General features: G+C 39.6%; 2 protein-coding genes across 2 annotated transcripts in view; one reads left to right on the top strand and one right to left on the bottom strand.

The window, feature by feature from the left end:
* ELOVL2 (ELOVL fatty acid elongase 2) overlaps positions 1–6,478 on the top strand; it is an 84,747-nt gene extending 78,269 nt beyond the window's left edge. The window contains exons 6-8 of the mRNA XM_081054654.1: positions 276–400; positions 900–1,034; positions 3,278–6,478. Coding sequence (XP_080910780.1) covers positions 276–400; positions 900–1,034; positions 3,278–3,406 — 389 coding nt within the window. The 3' untranslated portion in view covers positions 3,407–6,478. The remainder of the gene's footprint in view (positions 1–275; positions 401–899; positions 1,035–3,277) is intronic.
* A 2,060-nt stretch (positions 6,479–8,538) lies between these two features.
* SYCP2L (synaptonemal complex protein 2 like) overlaps positions 8,539–23,359 on the bottom strand; it is a gene marked incomplete at both ends in the record, with an annotated part of 80,215 nt that continues 65,394 nt past the window's right edge. The window contains 2 exons of the mRNA XM_081056446.1: positions 8,539–8,692; positions 23,223–23,281. Of these exons, the coding sequence (XP_080912572.1) occupies positions 8,539–8,692; positions 23,223–23,281 (213 nt within the window). The remainder of the gene's footprint in view (positions 8,693–23,222; positions 23,282–23,359) is intronic.

Here is a 23,359-nt window from a genome sequence, read left to right as displayed (position 1 = left end):
GTAATGAGTTAAAGGGACAGTAAAAGCTTTGCACATCAGGAGTTACCTGCGTGCTTGGCACTGACTGAAACACTGTCCCAGGTTAGTCCTCTGTCTAGGAAACATTTGCTGAATCCTGGAGCGATGGCCCAGTAACTGGGGTGGGTGTATCCGTGTGATTATTAGTGCCATATTTATTATTCGTCCTCATGACACACAGGAAGGACCTCACTGGACAAAGAATGAACAGTCTTACTTTCTAGAAGAGCATTAATTTTTACATGGTATTTTCACAGGTTTCTTTGGACCCACTCTGAACAGTTTTATCCACATTCTTATGTACTCCTACTATGGACTGTCTGTGTTTCCATCAATGCACAAGTATCTTTGGTGGAAGAAATATCTCACACAGGCTCAACTGGTATGTTCTCCCTTCTTTCAGCTCTTCTCCCTGGGAAGCGCATGAATGTTCTCGTGGGTGGGGACAGCAGTCTCAGTCCTCTAAGGGGCCAAAGGCTTTTCCATGTGTGATGAGGCAGCCTATTTTTTCCCCTAAAAACAGCCTTTTAAGAATGAAACCTCCTGTATTAAAATGTCCTCTGTGCAGTTAGCTTATTCCTTGCTTTGAAATGTAGACGAATACTTTTAAAATTAATGTTGATGTGAAATCATTTTTATCTAAGTCACTTCAACTACTTTTCCGTGAGAAAATTAACAAGCAATTATAACTACTTACTCATATAATTTTAAATAAAATTTCTGGATGGGCTAGTGTGCGGCTTTGGTGTTTTCTTACTTGTTTTATTCCTGCAAAATTTACGGAGTAAGAGTCGTTGGTTTCTAAAGCATAAAACGTGGCAGTGGCCCTTGTGTGCCCGGCTGCGTCCCGCTCAGTGACACCCTTCCCGCCACCCCTGCAGGTGCAGTTCATCCTCACCATCACGCACACCATGAGCGCTGTCGTGAAACCGTGTGGCTTCCCCTTTGGGTGCCTCATCTTCCAGTCGTCTTACATGCTTACACTCGTCATCCTCTTCTTAAATTTTTATTTCCAGGTAAGTGAAATGTCAGTCGTCAGCAGTAAAGCCTAGTAAGACTGCACTTTTGCCTTATATGTGTTTAATGTTACCGATTAAACATTACATAGCACAGGCTTGTTGGTAAATTCCAGTGATAGAGGTGCACAGAGTAAAAAGTGGAATTTGCATTTCTAACTCCTCTCCCAAAGGCGGTCCTTCTCTTCAGAGGATAACCACTGGTAGCAGTCTAGTGGCCATTCTGTTCAACATTTCTCAATGCCCGTATATTAAGTTTTATCGGAGATAATATGCACTGGTATCCTATATTTGTACCATGCTACCAAGGTCTGAATTCCGAAAGTTAAACACTGTATAGTAAGACAGATCCAGGAAATTTATATGAATGGAGTAAAACATGGGATAAATGAATTTAAGATTAAAAAATTATTTCCATATCAGCTACTGTGATGTTGTAGACTCACTGATAATGTGGACAAAAAATTATTTTAAGGCAAAGCAGCGTTGGAAAGTTCCCACTGACTTTTTCTTAAGTGTCGTTCTCTTTGGGGGGTGAATATTGGGGAACAGTGTGTTTCTCCAGGATGTCAAGTCCTCGTTTTAAAATCTAGTTGTGGGGGGCGCAGCTCAGCTCCAAGTCAAATCATTGTTTTCAATCTAGTTATGGAGGGTGCAGCTCATGGGCCCATATGGGGCTCGAACTGGCGACCTTGGTATTATAAGCAACGTGCTCCAACCAGAGCCAACTGGCTGCCCACTGGTGGCCCAGCTCCAAGCTCAGGCCATTTCTCCTCACTTGTGGGAATCGAACCGGCGACCTTGGTGTTGTGAGCACCGCACTGCAACCACTGAGCCACCCAGCCGCCCATCATTTTCTTTTTAATTAACAATTTATATGGGAGAGAGTTTCAAAATACAATTTCAGAGCAACTGTTACACAAGAACTGATGAAAGCTGTAATGGCACAGGCCTCGGGTCGATGTAGATTTGAAATTCCTCTCCTTTGTGGGCTGGGGACATAGAAAGCTTCATGAAAAAAAATGAGAACGTACATTTCTATTCAAAACAATACTTTTGAAATTGTATTCAACTTCCTTGTCTTCTTCAGACAAACAACAAGTGCCTTCTGATTTTTCAGTTTGCATTTGCTGAAAGTAGACCCATAGTGGTTTTATACAGAGGACAACTGTGGGAACTGAACTTTTGACAGCTTTTCAGCTCTTGTGTTTCTGAAATTGGACTGGCTAGGCTTTGTCTTTTATAAGAGATAAACATTTCCTTTGAGAATTTCTAAAGAAATAACCATTGATAGAACCAAACAAAGCCACAAAAAGGAATAAAAGCTGAATGTTAAAAGAAAGCTAAAGGAGTCATTTACTGTTGGCACTTGAAGAGAAGCAGATAGCCCAGCAGGGGTCAGCACGTGGCACTCACAGCTTTAACCCTACATGTTGGGTCAACTAAATCTAGTCCTTTAAAGTTGAATATATTCTGTTAGTGTTAATCCTTAATAACACTGCTTTAAAAATTTTTTTTAAAAAAAGATAAAAATGAGATGAGATCAGGTATTTTGTCAGAATACCAAAGATATGCCAAAACTCATATCAAGCCCAAATCCCAGGTACTAGTACTTTTAAAATAACAGCACTTTTTTTACTGGAATTGCATTTTTTAAAAATATCCTTAAATAAGTCATGGAGATGTAATGTATAGCATGGTAATGAGAGGTAGCTATAGTTATTAATACTGTATTGCACATTTGAAAGATGCTAAGAGAGTAGATCTTAAAAGTTCTGATCACAAGAAAAATGTCTAACGTGGTGATGGATGTTAACTTACTGTGGTGATCATTTCGCAGTATTTGCAAACATCAAATCATTATGTTGTATGCATGAAACTAAAGTATGTCAATTATACCTCAATTGAAAAAAAGCTCAAAAAAATCCTTTCTAAGTAAGCAACTAATGCAGAATACATTGAATGCTATTCCATAACATATAACATATAAATACTATCCTATTATAGATAAGGTGAAAGAAATAATCTTTCATTGAAATTCATTCATATGTCCTGTTTTTACCCTATTTATTTTTTAACCAGAAGCTTAAAAGTTGTCATATTAAAAACAAGAATTTTTATTAGAAAGTTCAGTACCCAAGAAAATCATGCATTGTTTTATACTATATGCCATGTTAGAGACAAAGTCTTATTAAAGAATCCTATTTTTCTCTTTTTCTCTTCAAAATATACACATCCAACAGACATATCGAAAAAAGCCAATGAAGAAAGAGATGGAAGAGTCACCAGCAGGGAAACAAGTTAAGAATGGTTTTTCCAAAGCCTACATCACTGCAACTAACGGAGTAGTAATAAGCAAGAAAGCACAGTAAACATCGAGTTTACATATGTTTTAGCATAAATTAATTTCTTTTGAGTTTATAAATCATTTGTACCCAGAATGTATTAATATCTTGCTGTTAGGTTAACTGTTAACTGAATGCTTCTGTTAGCATTGCGATGAGGCTGAACTCTGTAGACCTCAGAACTGGTAAAACTCTCTCTCCATCGCCCCCCACCACCAGTCCTCTTCCCTCCCCGCAAACTTAACCACCCACCAAAAACTGACTTTACAATGCCTTATACACATCAAAGCCAGGAAACATGAAGCATTGTTTTTTACAGCAAGTCTTCAAATTAAAAGTTAAGAGTTTTGTTCACATTAAAATGTTTAAAACAATGTTAATTATCTTCTAAATACAGGGTATGTTCTAATCTATATTAAGCAATAATTGTCAGTGTATAAAGTAATTAGTCCCTTTGTTCCTTTACCGTGTTTCCCTGAAAATAAGACCTACCACGATTTTTCAGGATGACATCCCCTGAATATAAGCCCTAATGCATCTTTCATAGCAAAAATTAATATAAGACCTGGTCTTATTTGGGGGGAAACATGGTAGAAATCAACCCCAGAAAATATTAGAATGGCATCATAAATGGTAAATGTAGCAAAACTTTTCTCTCTCTTAGAGTCTGTCAAATTCCCATAGCCACTCCTAATTCTCAATTTAGTGATATGGTAATGAAATTTGTATTTTTTTATTTTGAAGATTAGTTTTTCTAAGAAAAAAAAATCTTCTGCCAAACCCTTATAGCTCAGGGGTCTTGAATAGGGGTTGTTCCTCAGTTTTAATTTGGTTTAATTATTTACATCTACCTCTTGGGTTAAGTTGCCCAGGTTAAGAGACAGACATAATACTCAGTATTAAAAAGCAAAATCTCAACCTGGCTGCTCATTTCTTGCTGAACAAGGACTCAAGCCCCCTCTGCCATTTTCCTTAGAATGATACGCCACTGGGATACCTTACAAATCAGAATTAACAGAGCAATCGGGGCAGACAGACATTGAATTTGTCAACTAGTTCTTGTGAGCCTGTTTGTGAATATTGTTCCCAAATACCTGCTATCACTCTTTGCAAGTTATGTTTTTGAAAATTGGAAGAAAAAATTAGAGGACTATGGAAAGATTTCAACTCTGAGCTGTGAGCTGGTCATGAGGCGCACTAAAAAATGCCGATTTGGCAAACTCAGCTCATCCTTTCGCTGCTCTGGTAACACAACCTGTATCTACTGAGAATCAAGCACAAAAGCAGAGGAAGGCATTAATATTTCCTTTCTCCCTAAGGGTGGGACTGTTACTTACTATTACACTGTACCAAAAATGGAAACAGAATACCTTCTGAAGATTTGATGACTTATACCCTCTAAAAGCATTTATACCCTATCCCTTCTTTTTAAAATAAGTTTTTAGGTCATAATGTTGATATCGAATGCTTAAGTGCCAGAAAGGCATCGTCACCACTGCCCCCGCACATCCCAGTAGGCCTGGGAGTGCCTTTTCTGCCCCCTGAGCTCTAGTTTTTAAATTATTTTTTCTATTTAAAGAAAAACAACCACACTGACTTTTGTACTGACATTGTACGCTGACAATGTACTGACTTTTCTAACTTCTCTTTCATGTAAACTACCCACTCAGGATTCTGGCCCACTTTTTGAATGGTAACTGATCCTAAACTAGTCTTCATGATGAAAGTGTTGTGCCCTGTAACTTCCCTTCTTCAGGAGTTGATTCAGTGCTGTTGGACAGACATCTCTGTCTGATGCCCACTTATTCTTGGATTTGTTTTCCTAGATAGTTTTCTAAAACTGACTTGGCCCAGGGTGCTTCATCCCCACTTTCGTCCCATTATAACTGTATCACTGTATTGCTGTAAGTATTGTTCTCCCCTAGAAACTCATCATAAAACAAGGGCTAGCTTCAAGCACGACAGTTACTGCTCCCTTGTGACCAACACCTTGGAGTGAGGAGAAGGCCCTTGGAGCAACTGGACTCTAGGTCAGTTTTAAGTCCCAAACATGGGCTAAAATCCAGGTAAAAGTGAGACTCAGAAGATACATCACTAGTCATTCGTTGTATTCAGCTTATTCTTAACTGTCAGTGAGTCCCTGAAGTCTCACCAGTCAGCACCATACCTTCCATCCTGGGCGTTTTCATGGGCTTCCTGTCTGCAGAGCAAGGCAGGAAGCCATCCTTCAGCAAAAGGCCAAGGCCGAGGAGTTCTACTTACAGAGCAGCTTGAAACCTCCCAGATCAAAGGCGAAAACTTGGGTAGTTTACACTTTCAAGCTCAATTTAAAGGTTTCAGGATGATTTCCAATTGGTCTTTAATTCTAGAAAAGCTTACTAAAACACTAATCGCCTTAAACCATTCAAGGGCTGGTAAAAAGACACAGAGCTAAGAAATCTTAGCCACAAAAAAGTAATCAGGTAAATATTTTAACCTGTCATTAAGTGTTACAACTTTGAAAAACAAACTGTCTACTTATGTGATTTTCCTAAAACAAAACTGTAAAATAAAAAAAAAATTGTATAATCTATAACAAAAAAAATGGAAAAAGTTTTTCCCAAATGTCTTCTTATTCATAAGAATGAAAACATTTAAACCATAAGCATATCTGTTAATAATTCCCCCAGTTTTTTAAACTAACAAAATAGAACTTTTACTGAACGGAATTAAACAGAGAGAAATTTTCAACCCTTCAAAATTATATATTAAACTATTTAGGCATTTGGGGGGTGAAATGCTCCCCACCATCATCAGGAAGGTATTTATTTTTATTTTAAAGCAAAATGACATATACTGTGATGGGTAGAACAGCACTTTGTGTGTAGAGATCATTCTGGTTCTTTCTAATATTTCCCTATCATTTTATGATGTTTCTGGGGGCTTCCTTATTTGAAAAATAAGGATATCACTTTTTTGGTTTTCCTTTGAAAGTACTTGTACCTTAAGAACATAGTATCATGATTGGGGTGGCCAGGGAGGCAGGAGAAGCCATTTTTCTTTGTAGATAGATAAAAAGCATTCTGTATGATTGTTGTATAATAAACTGATTTTTACACTAAAGTAAAGCATATTGTGATTTTTCTTACCTGGTTCAAAGAAGTTAAAATGTGTGTCTCCATGAGATTCCAAATGACCTATTGTTACTCAGGATTTTTTTTTTTTACAATAAAGTAATATTTTAGCAATTAATTTCAGACGTTTAATTCTTCCTTATTTCAGAAAGCAATGAGGTTTTATGTAACATTATTACCTTTACGGAGTATTCATATAGCAAGTTTAACTATTTCAGTAAATGATCATTCACAAGAAAAATTGAAGACCAATGAGATAGCAGAGGATATAAAAGTTGTAACAAACAAATGATGCCTGCATATTCTTTGAGGAGACTGTATTAGGCACAAATGCAGTGTGAGGCGCTGAGGCCCGGACTCTCCCTCTGCAGAGACCTGGACAGGCAGGAGGCTATTGCAGCTCAGGTGTGGGTGTGTGAGCTGAGACTTGACCTGGTGAAGCCTGAGAGACTTTCAAGATTGTGCGGCAGGACCACAGATTAGTGTTGTGTCAATGTAGAGAGTAGAGTTTTGAATGTGATGTTAAGGAGAGTAAGACACAGGTCCAAAAGAAAGTTATGAAAGATGAGCTCGAAGTCTGCTTATGAAGTTGCTTAAATTCCTGGATAGTAACGGAGATGGGGCAGGATATGTTAAGGAAGAGAAAAGGGAATAGGAGAGGAAGAAAATGGAGTAGGAGGTAGCACTGAAGGAAGAGAAACTATTTTATCTGCGTGGGGGATAGAATTTGGGGAGAAGAGCACACATTTTAAAGAGCTACTTTTAACCTTCAGGGCTTTCATTATTTTAAAGTCAGTGGACCAAAGTCATTAAAACTTTGTGCTTAAAAATAAAAGATAAATCCTATGTCTCTATGGCAAGGCCTTGTAACTATTGTTGCAAATCAAAAGCTGTTTATATAAGATAAATGTTCACCCAAATAAGTTACTTAGTATCTGTATAAAGTTCAGTGTGTGTTTTTATTACAGCAGACTTTCTTCAAAATCAAATTGCATGCATGTATTTAAGGAAGATTTCCACTCCGGGCACTCAAAGAAATGATCATTCTTGCAAGACTAATGTCACCTAAATATCCCTTGACCTTCAGTAAAACATGACTTTCAGTCATGGGGGGAAAAAGGAGTAAAAGCTATTGATTTGTAGGTCATTTTTCTGTCTCAAGAAACTGCACTGAGGAAACATTGGAATGACACCAAAAGGACAAGTAAATCTGGAATGCACACCCTCCGTGAGCAATTTGTAAATGCAGCCATTATGACTCAGGAGCAACCCACCGGGAGCCCGTTAGGACAGCGGCTGAGGCCACTTCACATTTGGCACCCAGGCCAGGCCCAGCCATGCACGGTGCCCCCCGCCAGCTCTTGGCACGTGTTTGTGCACCACAGTCCGTAGCCTTGAGATGGAGCCTCTTGTATTTGCCACTGTTACTGTTCAGCCTTTGCCCTGAGCCCAAGAACCGAGCTGACCCCCTAAAGGCATGTGACTCTGTGACTCCTGAGCACTGAACACCAAAAGGAAAACCACTTTTCCCAGGTTGATGTCATATATATATATTAAGAGGGAGATGAACTTAACATTCTTGTTGGCTGTGACCTTAGTAACAAAATTAGAAGCTGCAAATTTCTCTGAAGGACTTAAGCACTCTACCTAACGTACTTTGTGTAGAACTAGCTTTTTTTTTTTAAGCTAGTTTAGTCCTGTGGGCTTTGATAAACTATGGAAATAGTAAAATTTAATTGAAAAATTCATGAAATCTACCTTGCCCAAGGCTGTGTATTACACTAGAGAACAAAAGTGACCCAGAGGAAATATCTGCCCTAGACTTTACAGTCTAGTAAAATAGATGGAGAAACATTTAGTTATAAAATAAAATACTGAAATCAGCTTACCAAGAAAACTCCTAAAGGAGGCAATTGCTGAGCTTAGTTTTAATGGGTGAGAAATTCTCCAAACAGACGAGGCAGGAACTTTGCTCAAGGAAATTCCACAGGCCTATGTCCCAGAGCTATACACACATCTGGCCCAGGAATGGGCGCTGACAGAAGATTAGGGAAAGGCATACCAGCCATAGGCCAAGCTGCTGCCCCACAGCATGGAGTCTAGCCAGCAGATGAGCAATAACTCAGGTGTGCTACAAAGGGGCAGTCTCATTACTGTGCCCTCCAAATCACCCACTGGACTCTCTGTGGTCCTTTCTAACCTGAAACGTAAACGAGCAAAGATTCTGAGAAATGTAGTTCCGCCCAGCCAAGTCAACACATTACAAAGCCACCATATAGCCTGTTATAACAACCAAAAATGCCTGTGCCACATAAAGAAATCTAGTGCCCAATGGAAAAACCGAAAGGCAAGCTCCTGCCTTACCTGAATTCCCAGTAAAAAGGGCTTCGACCAATAGTGACCAGTCTTCAGGAGTCCAAACAGCATCTGTCTCTCCATTATCTGGTCAGTCATAACGACTATATCATAAACGGAAGAATCAAACTACTAAATTCCCAGAAAATTAAAAGCCTGACCAAGAACATCTGGGCCTTTTACTTCATAAATCTCAGTTCCTCCGGAAATAAGTTTTACAGCTATCCTTGACCTAATGCAAAGCTGAATTTTTTCACCTTGGAAATTTACTGCTTTACTTATACTATTTTCTAAAAAGCACAGAAATTCTGGACTCATATTTTTTGCCCATGTCTCACCACCCTGACCCTCTACCCACCCACTCTTCTGCTATACACACACCATGCTTCATTTCTTAGCAATTTCTTAGGGAGAGGTCTCAGTTACATTGGCTTAGAGACATCCTGTACTATCCAGGGTTCTCCAGAAAAACAGAAGGAAAAAGATATATCCACATCTCTATTATTTAAATCTAGATAGATGATAGATAGATGATAGATGGATATAGATAATAGATATGGAGAGAGATTTATTTTAAGCAGTTTGCTCACCAGTTGTGGAGGCTACCAAGTGTGAAATCTATCGAATGCCAGCAGGCTGGACACTGAGGGAAGAGTTGATAATGCAGCCTTGAGTCTGCAATCTTCAGGGTGGGCCAATAGGATGCAAACTCAGGACAGGTTTCCATGTTGCCATCTTGAGACAGAATTGCTTCTTCAGGCAACCTCAGGCTTGTAAGGCCTTCAGCTGATTGGATAAGGCCCACCCAGATTATAAAGAGTAATCTGCTGTATTCAAAGCCTACTGATTTAAATGTCAACCACATCTACAAAATAGGTCACATATCTAGATTAGTGTTTGACTAAACAACTGGACACCGCAGCCCAGCCAAGTTGACACTTAAAATTGACTGTCACATGCCCCCTGGGAAATGACCAAGACCCCAGGTAGGACTTATTCCTACCTTTCTTGACTTCATTGCCACACAAAAGGGTTAATAGCCTCATTCTCAAAATTCTCTTGTCCTTTGGCTTCTGAGAACTTGAAGGAGCCTGGAGGTTCTCTTGTTTGTCTCCTCCTATGATTGTGAATTAATTAGGTCATCTTCCATTTCTGCTAAGGCATAAAGATGAGGAATGCTTGAGAAGAACACGGGCAGCAGGCCAGGCTGCAGACCTCTAAACCAACCATCACCATCCCACAAGCTAAGTGTGATCTCAGAGGTGATCACTGAGCAAGCCCAGAGGAGGGCTGGTCAGCTGTGACCTGGGAGGTGGTGAGGACTGTGTATAAGAAAACAGAACCAGAGCTAGGCCTTGAAACACATTTAGGGGCTCACTAGGGGCAGAATTGGGTGAAGAGTACTTCCAGTAAGTAGAGCAGCAATATTAGGGAGCAGCATAATGGCATAGCTGTCATAACACATTTCAGAAACCTCTATCAGTAAGGAGGCTTCAGGATAGGGTGACGGGTGGAAGATGAGGCTGAACATGGACAGCCTTGAGTGCCAGGCTAACAAGGAGCCATGATGGTAGTCAGTAGGAAATGATGCATTAGATGGGAGTGTGGACAGGTAACCTATGGTTACTGGGGAAAGGAGAAGAGCGGGGAGAAGCCAGGTAGAAGCACCATTGTGGCATTTCTCCCCCAGATTGGGGGAAATCTAGGCTAGATCATATAGGAGACTTTACTGCTCTGGAGATGCCACAAAACTTTGAAGGGGGGGAAGAGTCAAAGTTAAGATTCTGAGTTAGGGACAGGAGTGGATGGGGATGCCCTGAGCTCAGCAGGGAAGGGTCTGAACTGGGACGGGTCGGAGCAACCAGGATGAGTTAGTCATGGGCACGTTCAGTCTCAGGTGCATGCACAATTACAGTTGGTGCTTGTCTAATGCACGTGCAAATTCACTAAGGCTCCGGAAGCTGAGAGAAAGAGACAAGAAAGCCAGCAGCACTTTCCAGAGAATTAACCAGAAACTGGGGCTGAGGAAGCAGCCAGAGAAAGAAGGGAAAGTAGTGTCCCAGAAGCCAAGGAAAAAGAGAATACTTACATCAACTGCTCCATGGAAGTCAGGTGGACAACTATTGAACAAAAGGCATTAGGTTTGGTCAAGGGGAGGCAGTTAGCACATTTCAGGGGGCTTTAGAGTGAATGAAAAGTAAAAAAATAATAATAAAAAAAAAATCAAACAAGCCACATGAAAATAATGTCTAAGAATTGGGGAATGTGAAGGAATGGCTCCAGTAGTTGCTAAAACAGAGGTGAATGAGTGAGCAAGAGAGAATGAGTGTCCCTGTGGGGGGTAGGGTGAGGGAGGGGGTGTCTCGAATAGTTGAAGGAAAAGTCTGAATGAACCTGCAGCTTGAGGCCAAGGATCTGGCCTTTGTATCCACGAGAAAGATACTCAGAACACAAATCACTGCTGAATCACCGTATAGTCTCCATAGCTTCAAACAAATCCCACACTGAAAGCAGCCCACTGGGGCCCTGAACCTTGGAGAGAACTGGCCTCAATCTTTTCTTGTCACAGGAAGGGTGGGCAAGGAGCCAAGGGGCTGGGAGGGAGGAACAGAAAGGAAGGTTGTTCATGCCACTGGGTTGTGTTTAAAAGTACAAAATCTAGGAGACAGTCTGCTGTGGAAGAAACATGAAGATGGAAGTAAATACTGGGAAGAACAACTGTGGAGGACGGGAGGTTAGAGCACAGGGGAAGATGGGAAATGACGAAGGTGGCTGAGGCCACAGGCTCGTACAGAGCTCACTGGGGTGGGTCTGGGGCTGTGCCCAACAGGAATGAGTCAGAAAGGGAGTGAGCATGATCCACCGCTGGCATGGGCCGGAGGGTGGGACAGTCAGTGGGGTCTGCATGAGGGGACACTGCTGCTGTCCCTGCTCCCCCCTGGCTGAACCCGAGCTCAGCCAGGCACCTACCATCCACCTCCCTCCATGTTGCCCACAAGAGCACATCCATCCATGTCCTGCCACCACCTTGCTCCTGGCACAACACTCATCAAGCTATTTTCCACATTTCTTTGTTCATTCCCAGGACGTCTGTTCCAGTGGAGACCTACTTGCTGTTATAACCTCTTGGTAAATTGAATTCAATCTTCATACTGTTATCATATCAATCTTCCTAAACCACTGTGTTCATTGTCCCATTCCCTACTAAGTCTGCAGGGGCTCTTCCTCACATACAGAATAAAGTCCTTCTAATCAAGCCAGGAAAGGCATTTCAGTCTGGGCCTAGCCAAATTTAATTTCCATTAATACCCCATTATGGCCTCAAACAAATTCTGCATTTGCGTGCCTCTGCTCCATCATTCAAGAGCTATTTCAAGAGGGAATCTCTCCATCAGGAAGCCATGCCTGATCCCCCCAACAAAGATGGCCTCTCCCTCATCACAGTTCTGACAGTGCTCAGTTTACACCTCATTTATGGCACTTGTCACATGCAGTCTTGAGATTTTCAGTTACCTGGGTGTCTTTAGACTAAGTTCTTAACAGCCAAGATCCCCTCTTACCCATCCTGACATCTACCACGCGAGCTACTGTGAGCTACCTCAAGGTCTCTCAGAGGACACTGCTCAAACATATGTCCATTAGTTACCAGAAGTCATATATATTCTTCTTTTTTTTAACTTTTTTTTGTATTAGTTTTAGGTGCACAAAATGTAATAGTAATCGTTAGACATTTATCATTTATATCCCTCACACAGTGACAACTGCCCTCCCCCCATCCACTACCCCGCTGACATCACACACAGCCATTACATTTCCACTGTCTCTATTCCTAATGCTGTACTCTGCTTTTTGTAACTATAATTCTTTAGATGTCCTTCCATGAAAGCAGTCAGTATAATGGCACCGAAATCCATAAAACACCGGGTCACCAGAAATTGTGAGCACGAAACTGGAGATGCCTAAATGAAATGAGGTTAATTAGATATTTCTCCATTGCTAAAGCTGGAAATTTTGTTAAAGTGCTGAAAAAATTAGAACATTTGCAGATCAAATTAAAGAACAAATTCAAAACACCTATTTTCATCTGAGATATTTTCATCACATTCACTTAAATTCTCCCTCAAAGAGTTATACTACTGTGTTTCCCTGAAAATAAAACCTAGCTGGACTCAGCTCTAATGCACCTTTTGGAGCAAAAATTAATATAAGATCCAGTATATTATATTATATTATATTATATTATATTATATTATATTATATTACACCCGGTCTTATAGTAAAACAAGACCAGGTCTTATATTAAGTTTTGCTCCAAAAGATGCATTAGAGCTGACTGTCCGGCTAGGTCTTATTTTCGGGAAAACAGGGTAAATAGCATGAGTACAGATGCTGCTAAAATATTTCCTCCCATAAAACTCGACACTTCTCAAATAAAAATCAGTTTTACTTTTAAAATCATTTTTTAAAAAAGCAACAACACTCCAAGTTGCTAAACATCCTGAACTTCCTTTTATTCCAACCAAATTTTAATACAAAAGCTTAACTTTTGTGGACAAATGAACAATAACACAACTGCAAACTACCAACATATTCTATTCTGTTCTGTTTGGTTCAGTTTCTATTCCACCTCAGGAATTCTCAGGGATTCTGTTTGAAGTGGAGTGAAATGAAAACACAGAGCACTAAAGCACCATTTGTGTGGCCTGGGTCATCTTTTTCTTCTTCAGGCAGCTCAGGCTGGTGGAAAGGGAAAAAGAGAACAGTGATTAGTCCAGCCTGAACTATCCTCCTCTTGGTCCCTCAAAAGTCAATGAGTCAATATGGATGTCACTGCTTTTCATCAGCTACGTCCCTAACTCAGGTGTTCACTGAACTTGGATCTTGCGTGGCCGCTGGGAGCTAAAGTCAGTGTACTGGGTAAAAATCAGCTAGAGTCAAAATCTCCCTCAGAAATCTGTTAAAGGTGCCAGCTCTCAACAGTCTATAACACAGTAGTTTATTTTTTTTCCTCCAGAGTTGGAGGAAAAATAGGTATTTCTTGAGTAGAATACTAGATGAAGTGGCTGGGCTGACTTTTGGGGGCATGCTGTATGAAAAACGCATGTTGTCAATAACTGACCTGGCATTCAGCCCAATTCGACGCTCATAAAACAAGAGGTAGGTAGGAGCTGACATCAGTGAGGGGCCAGATTCTCCCAGCCCAATGCAAACATTAGGGTGTATTCTTATCGAGAAGAACGGCAACCTGCGCAATTCAAGTTATTGCTCCAATTTTTTCTGTGTTCAACACATGTAATTTGATTCAGGTAGGACAGATATTACCAGTAACCTACCCAACATCTAGTCTCCCTTTCTTCTTTAACTACAGAACCCCACTTTTTGGGAAGGCAGTGACATATTCAGTTAAATTCTCACCTCCCCAAATTCCCTTTCAACTAGAAAGGGCCTTGTGACCCAGTTCGTGCCAATAAGATGGAGAAATATCTCTTGGTTTGGGCTTCCATGAAAACTGTTTCCCTAATTTAGAAAAATGGGGGGTTGGGGAAAGGGCAGATTCGTATCTTAGCCCACCCCTTCGGCCTTCCTGGAGTGCAGAAGAGATGCTTAGCGTTAGGGCAGAAATCTGTGACTATAAAGCCCCAAGCCACAGGAAGGAGGCAGAGCAGGGAGCTAAAAAACCTGGGTCTTTAATGACTCCTTAAGCTACTGAAACCACCCCTGGATAATCCCCCCCTTGGTGGCTGCCTGAGGAGTGTGGGGGGGGGACTGAATTTCTGTTACACGTGATTCACTGTAACATATACAGTTCATTCCCATTTGATCTAATTCTCTATTAGGTCTGGGAATTTGTCTAATACTCTTAGCCTAGATTAGTCTTTTTTCCATATCCTCTTTCAGTACTATTTTGATTTGGAGATTTGTTATTTTTATCCCCAAAAGAAAATATTACTTTTTTTTCCAATAATGAAAGTCTTTGAAGACATTTACAAGAGTATTCACCACAGATTTCTTTGAAATAATAATTTAAAATCACCTGGATATTCACCAATAGAGAATCAAATGTATAAGTTATAAACTAGAATATTTTGCAGTTATTTACAAAACAAGTAGATCCATATTTTTGACTTGGAAAGGAATCTTTTATTGCTGAGAGGACAAAGCAAGAACAATATAAATAATATTTAGTACATCATTCATGTTACTTAAAAATTTACACATGTATACTTATATAGACATTTGCATACATTCTTCTGTAACTATAGACAAAAATGTCTGGAAGAATATACCGTGTTTCCCCGAAAATAAGCCCTAGCCAGACAATCAGCTCTAATACATCTTTTGGAGCAAAAATTACTATAAGACCCGGTCTTATTTTACTATAAGACCGGGTCTTATATCATATCATATCGTAACAGGTCTTATAGTAATTTTTGCTCCAAACGACGCATTAGAGTTTACTGTCCGGGTAGGTCTTATTTTCAGGGAAACACGGTATACTAAACAGTAAAGAGATTGTCATTCTTGAATCATAGATAAGAGGGAGGGTTAGGGAGTGGGGGGAAATTTAACTCTTTATAAAACGTTATGCTGTTTGAGTCTATTACACAAAGTAATTCATATCTTGGACTAAATTCTAAAATTACAGAACAGCCTAAGATAGAAAGTAAATTCACCTAAAATGTAACCATACATGAAGGGATTTGGAGGCAGCTGGTGACCACAAGATGGCCTCGGGGTTTTTTTTTGTTGTTTGTTTGTTTTTGTTTTTTTTTGTTTGTTTGTTTTTGAAAATTAATTTGGGGAAGGTATTCTATAATGTTGTGGAGATTTTGTTGGGTATCCGATGGGCATGCGTCCTGTTTGGGAGACCACCTCAGGGATGCTGTGGATACCTGATCATGGCATTGGACACCAGAGGCTGGACATTAATGAATGCCAACTATAATTTTATATATATAATGTGATGGTTCGGTGTGGGGTCGGAGGGATGGTGGATGGGGGGAGGGGGGTTCACAGTGTGAGGGATATGGATGATGAACGTCTAAGTATTACCTTGTTTTGTACACCTGAAACTAATAAATAAATAAATTTATGAAAAAAAAAAATAATAAAAAAATAAAATAAAATAAAATGTAACCATACAGAAATAACCACAGCTGACATTTTGATGGGTACCTTCTAGAATCTTGACCTCTTCCTATATACATGTACATATACATGTACATGTACATACAAAGTCATCTTCTGTAACACCACCCCTCCTTTCCTCATTGGTCAACTCTTTCTCATCCTCTTCTGTGGGTTTTCCCTCTCTCACCTAACTTCAACACCTTGGATTTTGTACTAGGACTTCTTTCTATACTTACTGTGTTTCCCACAAAATAAGACCTAGCCAGACCATCAGCTCTAATGCGTCTTTTGGAGCAAAAATTAATATAAGACCCAGTATTACATTATGTTATGTTATGTTATGTTATGTTATGTTATGTTATATTATATTATTATTATATTATACCTGGTCTTATATTACATTATATAAGACCTGGTCTTATATTAAAATGGGTCTTATATTAATTTTTGCTCCAAAAGATGCATTAGAGCTGATGGTCCAGCTAGGTCTTATTTTCGGGGAAACATGGTAGTCCCTAAGTCAATTCAGCCAGTGTTATACTTAGCCCTCTGCAATGACTTTCAGTGTCAAATAGCCAGTTACCCACATGACAACTCCATTCAGAGGCTAAAATCACAAAACAAATGTACGTCACAAATCAAACCACCACCAACACATACATCCTACCTATATTCTCCTATAGCCTATACCCTACCTATATTCTGCCCCTCGCCCGCTCAATAAAACTGGGCCTTTTCCAATCTTCACTATTCTCCTTAAATGACACCAATTTCTGCCAAGTTACTCAAGCTCCAAACCTGGAAGTTGTCCTTATTCCTGCCTTTTCCCTCCCCACCACATCTAATCCATCAGCAACCCTTCCAGCTCCACCTCCCCTTGCCCACGTCACCCATTCCCCACCCTACACACACACAAAGGCCCTTGAGAACAGTACTGTACTAGTACCCCTTTCACTGCAATTGGAACAAAATCCAGTTTCCTAACCATGGCCCATAGGCCTAGGTGACACCCCTACCACACATACCCCACCCTCATCCTCAGCTTTTAGGACTCTGCCCTCACTCCTTTTGTTTAGCCCTCCCTGAATTCCTGGAACATTCTAAGCTTCTTATGGCCTCAGACATCTGTCTTGGCCATTCACTCTGAAATGCTCTTACCCCCACTGTCCTCACTGCTGGCTCCATCTCATCCTTCAAGTTTTAGCTCAAATGTCACTTCCTTAAAGAGGTTTGACTTGACTCTACTCCTTTCACACTGAGTCTCTCACACTTCTTTCCTCCTTAGCACTAACCCCTATCATGAATTCTTATCTGTTTACTTGTTTACCATCTGTCTATCCTAAAATGCACACTGTGAGGTCATGGACCTCTTGGGTATTGTTCTACCCCTAGCATCTAATCAACTCAACAATTTATTGAGAAAATGAATATATTCATTCTCACCTTTTAAAACAAATGGGATTCTGCTGCTTAAAAACAAGCATTTAATTTTTACTCACTGTTAAATGTCTTCCCAAGTCAATTAATATAATCTAAATCTTTCTTTTTAGTGGCTGCATGGGATAGCATATGAATGGATAAATCTATTAACCAAACTCTAGTTGGGCATTTAGGTACCTCCCCGTCTCTCCTGGTTAGAACTGTTTGTAACACGTGTCATTCATTGTACATGTCCATGCACAGTCTAGTTCCATCTTTAAAATAATTTCCCACAAGTGGAATTGCTGGGTCAAAAATCACGAAGCACAACTTTGGACACTGAAGGATTTTTAAAAAATCACCCACTTCATTTACTCTCAAATAACATGAACTACTTGGGGTTTTTTAAAAATAATTACTACACTCTTTAAGGTAAGTGGAATTGCGTTCTTATAAAAATGTATTGGGATATGGCCTACTTAGGCAATCTAGTTCAGACCTCTAAATTGAAGAAAATTTCCAGTTGATATCTGTATAAAAAGCCCCATTATTAAATGCTGTGGGAATGAACGAAACAATAATTCAGAGAATCCAACTGGGCGGAAGGGTCGCTGTCCTTAAAGTGACTGTGTGCGAGAAGAGAATAGTTGGTGGTTGTTCTACACATTCCATATTCATTTACTCTGTCGGTCTCACAACACTGCTAAAAAGCTCAGAGTGGCAGCCCCATAAGCTGCTGGACCATCCCAGGAGTATGAGGCTCAAGTGACAATTCTATAAACGTCCTCCTTTAAAAATCTCTCAAAGTCAACCCCATTCCGTTTCAAATCCCTCTTTGCCTTACTAACTACCAAAAGACAGCCATTATCTTTGATATTCTGACTGATGCTGCTGGCCCATCTCGTCTCCCTCAATCTACTACCCTTCCCCACCCTCTCGAGGTCTTCCTGTCCAAGCCCTACAACTCAATCTGTCAGCAGCCAAGTCCCTAATACCCTTAGCCTTCTCTTGGAAAGAAACACCTTGCCTCCTTCTTTTAACTAAAATGTTACTGACTTCTGAGGCTTCCACCTCCCCTGATACTTTCTCTCAATTAAAAGCTTTTTTTTTCTGTTATCCTATTACTTACCAGCCAGATGGAGAGGCAGGTATTCTCCTTGCTGCCTACTGCCTCACACAGACCATTACTGCCTCTCCTGTAAAAACTTCCCTGCTGATATTAAACCATCCCTCTGACTTAGGTGTTCACCATTCTGGTCCCTATGTTCACTCAGTTCCTGTCAGCCTTGGTACTAGTAATTGCAACGCCATCACAAAGGACCCATCTTCATGCTCTGGCTTCTCAGTTCTCTGAAACCTCACCTCCTACAGCATTTTTTTTCTATGTCACTACGGCCACACTCTCAGATTTTGTCATCATCATCGACATCCCATGTCCAAAATCTTGAGTCTCAATATCTCACTTTCTGACCATACTTTCCTGGCCCTTCCAAGACAGTACAGGCCCTTCCTGTACTGTGATAGCTTCTGATCCCACTGAGGCTGACCCCATATTATGGACGGAATGCTTGTGCTCCCAACCCCCCAAAAAATTCATATGATGAATCCCTGGCCTCCCACGTGATGGTATTAGGAAGCAGAACCTTTGGGGGGATAATCACATAGTGTTCTCAGAAGAGTGGAGCCCTCAGGAGTGGGACTAGTGTCAGTTAAAACTGACACCTTTTTGTCATGGAGTCTTCCCATCCATTGGTCCTGATTTTAGTAATGATGCATTTAGCTTCTCCATGAAGCATGATAATGGCTTTTGGACTGAGATTTATCATACTAAAGACTATCTAGTTTTTCACTATAGAATATCTACTATTTTACTTGGTTCAAACAGAGATGTAGAATTTTTTCAAATGCCTTTTGAAATATATGGAGAAAACTATAATGATTTTTCTCCCTAGTAATTCATGTATCAATAGATTTCCTAATATCAAACCAACTTCATATTCCTGAAATAAATCTCACTTGATCATGACGTATTATTCCTTTAATAAGCTGCTAAGTTATGTTTGTCAATGTTTGACTTAGAATTTTGGCTTAGTTATTTTAATTGAAATTGTTCTATGGTTCTCTGTGCAATTTTTGTTGGATATTTGTATTGTAATGTAGATTCATTAAAAATTTTGGGGAATTTTTATTCTTCTATGTGCTGGAACAGTACTGAAATTATTCTTTAGTGTTATTTAGTCAGTAGCACTAAAGTTATTCTTGTTTAAAGGACCAATAAAGCTCTTCCGTGCTAAAATCTGAATCATACACGTTTGTAGGGGAGTTCTTTATCCCTTTTATTTCTTCTATGCATATTTGCCTAAATTATTCATCTATTCAAGAGTCTCTTTTGTTAAATTATATTTTCCTGGAAAACTGTCCGTTATTCTAGGTTTTCATCAAAACTTGGATTGATGTAGACATCTGAAAGTTAAAAGGTTAGCAAATGAACATTTGTTAACCAATGCATTGCTCCCTCCCCACGTTTTCCCTCTTTCTCTAACTGGCAAAACCATCCATCCAATTGCTGAAAGACAGAAACCTACGAATCATCCTTATTTCTCCTTCCTTTATCTATGGCTTCCTTCCATCTATTGGTAATTTATTGATTCTAGCTCCAAAATGGATCTGGAGTTTCTCCACTTCTGATGATCTCCAAAGCCCTCCAGCTGAGCTTTTCTCTTCTATACTTCTCCAGTCAATTCTCAACACAGTAGCTAGAATGACTTTCTTAAAATATAAATCACATTCTATTACCCTCACCCATAATACCTTTGCTCAAAAGCCATCCACATTTTCAATCACTCTTAGTATAAAATCCAAACTCCTCACCAAGAGCAATTGAGAGTCAGCCATGCTCCCAACTTCATTTCAAGTAACTGTCCCTCTTACACCACTATGATCCAAGAAGTTTCAGCTCCTCAAGGTTATCAAGTTCTCTCCCACCCAATCAGGTTGCTTTAAACTGTTCACAAGTCTAGTTCCTTCTCATTCTTGAAACTCCACCTTAAATGTCACTTCTTTAGAGACCTTTGATGACCATCCTATCTGAAACTGAGACTTCACACCACTGCTCTCTGCCAAAGCATTTCATCAGTATCCCTCAAAGCACTTAACAAACTTGCAATTATTCTGTTTACTTGTCTTTTTTGTGTCTTCCTACAGGGAACTTATTTTTAATGGGGGTGGGAGCATGTCTGTGTGTTAACCATTGTATTTCCAGGTTCAGCACAGTGCTTGATGCAGAGCAAGCACTCAATTATAAATCCGTACTGAATAAATGATCCAGAGCCCAAAGGATAATTACTAGGATGGGAGATTTGTGACAGAGAAGGTCGCTCCGTGGAAGAGCTGTAATATGGACAAAGTGTCAGATAGAATATCTTTTGGTGCTTGCTTCTCCCCACTCCAATTCACATCGACTGAACAAAGCAAACCTTCATACCTACCCCAGGAATGCAATCGTAAAACCAGACTTTGGTTTTCTCATGAAGGCTGACTTGCATTAAGCCTGGAAGAAATTGGTCCATCTCATTATATTCACATTAGGCAATTGAAAAATAAAAATATACATATATGTACATACATACACCATAGTTATTTCATAGATTGTTATGTTATCGGATGTTAGCTGAGGAGGGTTAATGGCCAATCCAGGATATTAACATGAGATTAATATTTTACTTGATTCTACTTTATGCATTGTCACAACACATACAGAGGTATTTCATGATCACCATTCAAATCAACGACTCCCAATCTTTTTGTAACATTGTGCTGGGGGCTGAAGTAATCTAGTCTTTGGAATGTCCTTCTCATCTCCCTAGAAAAATACGTAAAGCCAACAGTGACAGGCAAAGCCAACAGTGACGGGCAAACATGACAAAAGGACAGACCCTGGATACCGACCAGATCCAGATCCTGGATCTCAACCAAGCTAATTAACCTCTCTAAGTCTTATGGGAGCTTCAAGTAGTTAGCTCAGAGCCTGGTCCCCAGTCAGCACTCAGCATGAGCTAAGGCTATCACCATCATCTCTCATCTGCAAGCCACACAGTAGTGTCCTCAGGTGTTTGGAAAAGAGGAGAGAAAAGGCAAAACCCTGAGAGAAGCACATTTTTGTTCTTTGAGGTATTCCAAATTCACACAGGGGCCTGTTATCAAGGGAGATGAATGTAAATGGTAATTAACACTCTACAATGTAATCTGTATGAACTGAAGAGACAGTTGTCTAAAATCTGGGGTTCAATCAAAATAATTGATTCTCCAAGTTTCAGAAAAGTAGGAGGTATAATTTTCTCTAATGCGTTTTATAGTGTTGCTTTATATTGGCAGTTATCAAAGTGTGAACCTTTGGAACCCCAAAGAGACCCTCTTTCCTCGGGGAACCTAAGTTTCCTAAGGTTCTGTGAGAGCAAAATTTACTTTGGTAACTGGTAACAACACTAAGACGTTGTTAAATTCTTACTCTCTCACTTTTTAAACTCCTACTCTCTCACAAATATACAGTTGAGTTTTACAGAGGCTACATGACATGAGATATCACAACAGATTGAATTCAGAAGCAGAGATAAGAATGCAGCGGTCTTCTATGAAGCCAGACATTAAAGAGATTTGCAAAAACATAAAACAACGCTACTCTTCTCACTTGTTTCTTGTTTTGAGAAGTCTGGTTATTTTTCATAAAAATGTTTACTTATATCAATATGTACAGTTTTATTGGTTATTTTAAAATAAATATATGTTTCAAATCTCAGTCTCAATTTTCAGTATGGAAAATGTTCACAGAGATAATCCATAAAGCAAAAGCTCTTTGGGAGTCTTTAATCAATTTTAAAAGTGGTCAGCTGTTCTAATTCCAAGAAGCGTGAGAACCATTCACCACCTGAGGCATTCAGTGAAGAGGTTTTATAAGCCTCTTCCCTCTAGTCATTTATAAGGTACAGGGAGGGAGATGTGTGTATGAAAGAATTTTGAAAATCTATAGTTCATACTGTCATTATTATTGTGTTAAATGGAGTAACAGAGGATGGATAACTCAAATTTCGAAAGTGTTGTTTGAAATATATGGTGGATCAGATTAACATCCTTTCTGAAACCACTGGACTTGAATTTCTGTGACAGAAGCTCATTCTCAACTGGTAAATAAAGCTTCAGTCAATGCAAATTGATATAGGGATTCCTTTTGATTGTTCAGGAAGAAAGAAAACTACAAATTCTCCCAGGGCAGAAGTCTGCCCTCTCCATTACCCTACTCCCTACACACCAGAGAATGGTACGGCATTCCAAACCGATCGAAGCACAGACTCAGAATCTTCACAGAGTAATCACAGCGAAAGGAATGTGAGGTAAGATAAATCCATTTGATGTTTGATACATAGATGTGTATTTAAAATATATACACGTAGGATATATATACAATATAGCCTATGAAGAACACAATTCAGTATATAACTGAAAATCAACTGTTGACTCAGAAGTCTAAATATTTGGCTCAAAAACTACTCATTTTAATTTAAACTATTGCTGAAAGATAAAACAATTTGAATCAAAACACTGAAATTTGGATGATCCTGTTTATGCTTTTCAAAATTCACACTTCTAGTTTGATATCCTAAGCTACACTCTGTGCTTAGGGAGTGCTAGAGAAGTGGCTGGTTTGAAAAGCAAATATTTAGCCACTTACATGAAGTTTTATGAATAGCAACCACCCACACTCTAGCTGAAGCATTACTTATACTTCAACTAAGGTACTTCTAGAAAGAATACTTTTAAAAAATAAATACCTCAGCGTTTGTAGATCACAGAATGATTTCAGATCATCAGACTGTCTCCGCCAAAATTCCTAAAATTGAACAAAAGGTGTGTTTAAGTAGTAAGCAGTCGTCCTACCCTGGACCAGAATCTCTTAAATCACAGAGAA

Source organism: Rhinolophus hipposideros, assembly GCF_964194185.1.
Source record: "Rhinolophus hipposideros genome assembly, chromosome: 8".
NCBI lineage: Eukaryota > Metazoa > Chordata > Mammalia > Chiroptera > Rhinolophidae > Rhinolophus > Rhinolophus hipposideros.
The sequence above is the reverse complement of the archived record's forward strand: the minus strand, read 5'-3'. Positions and strand labels throughout refer to the sequence as shown.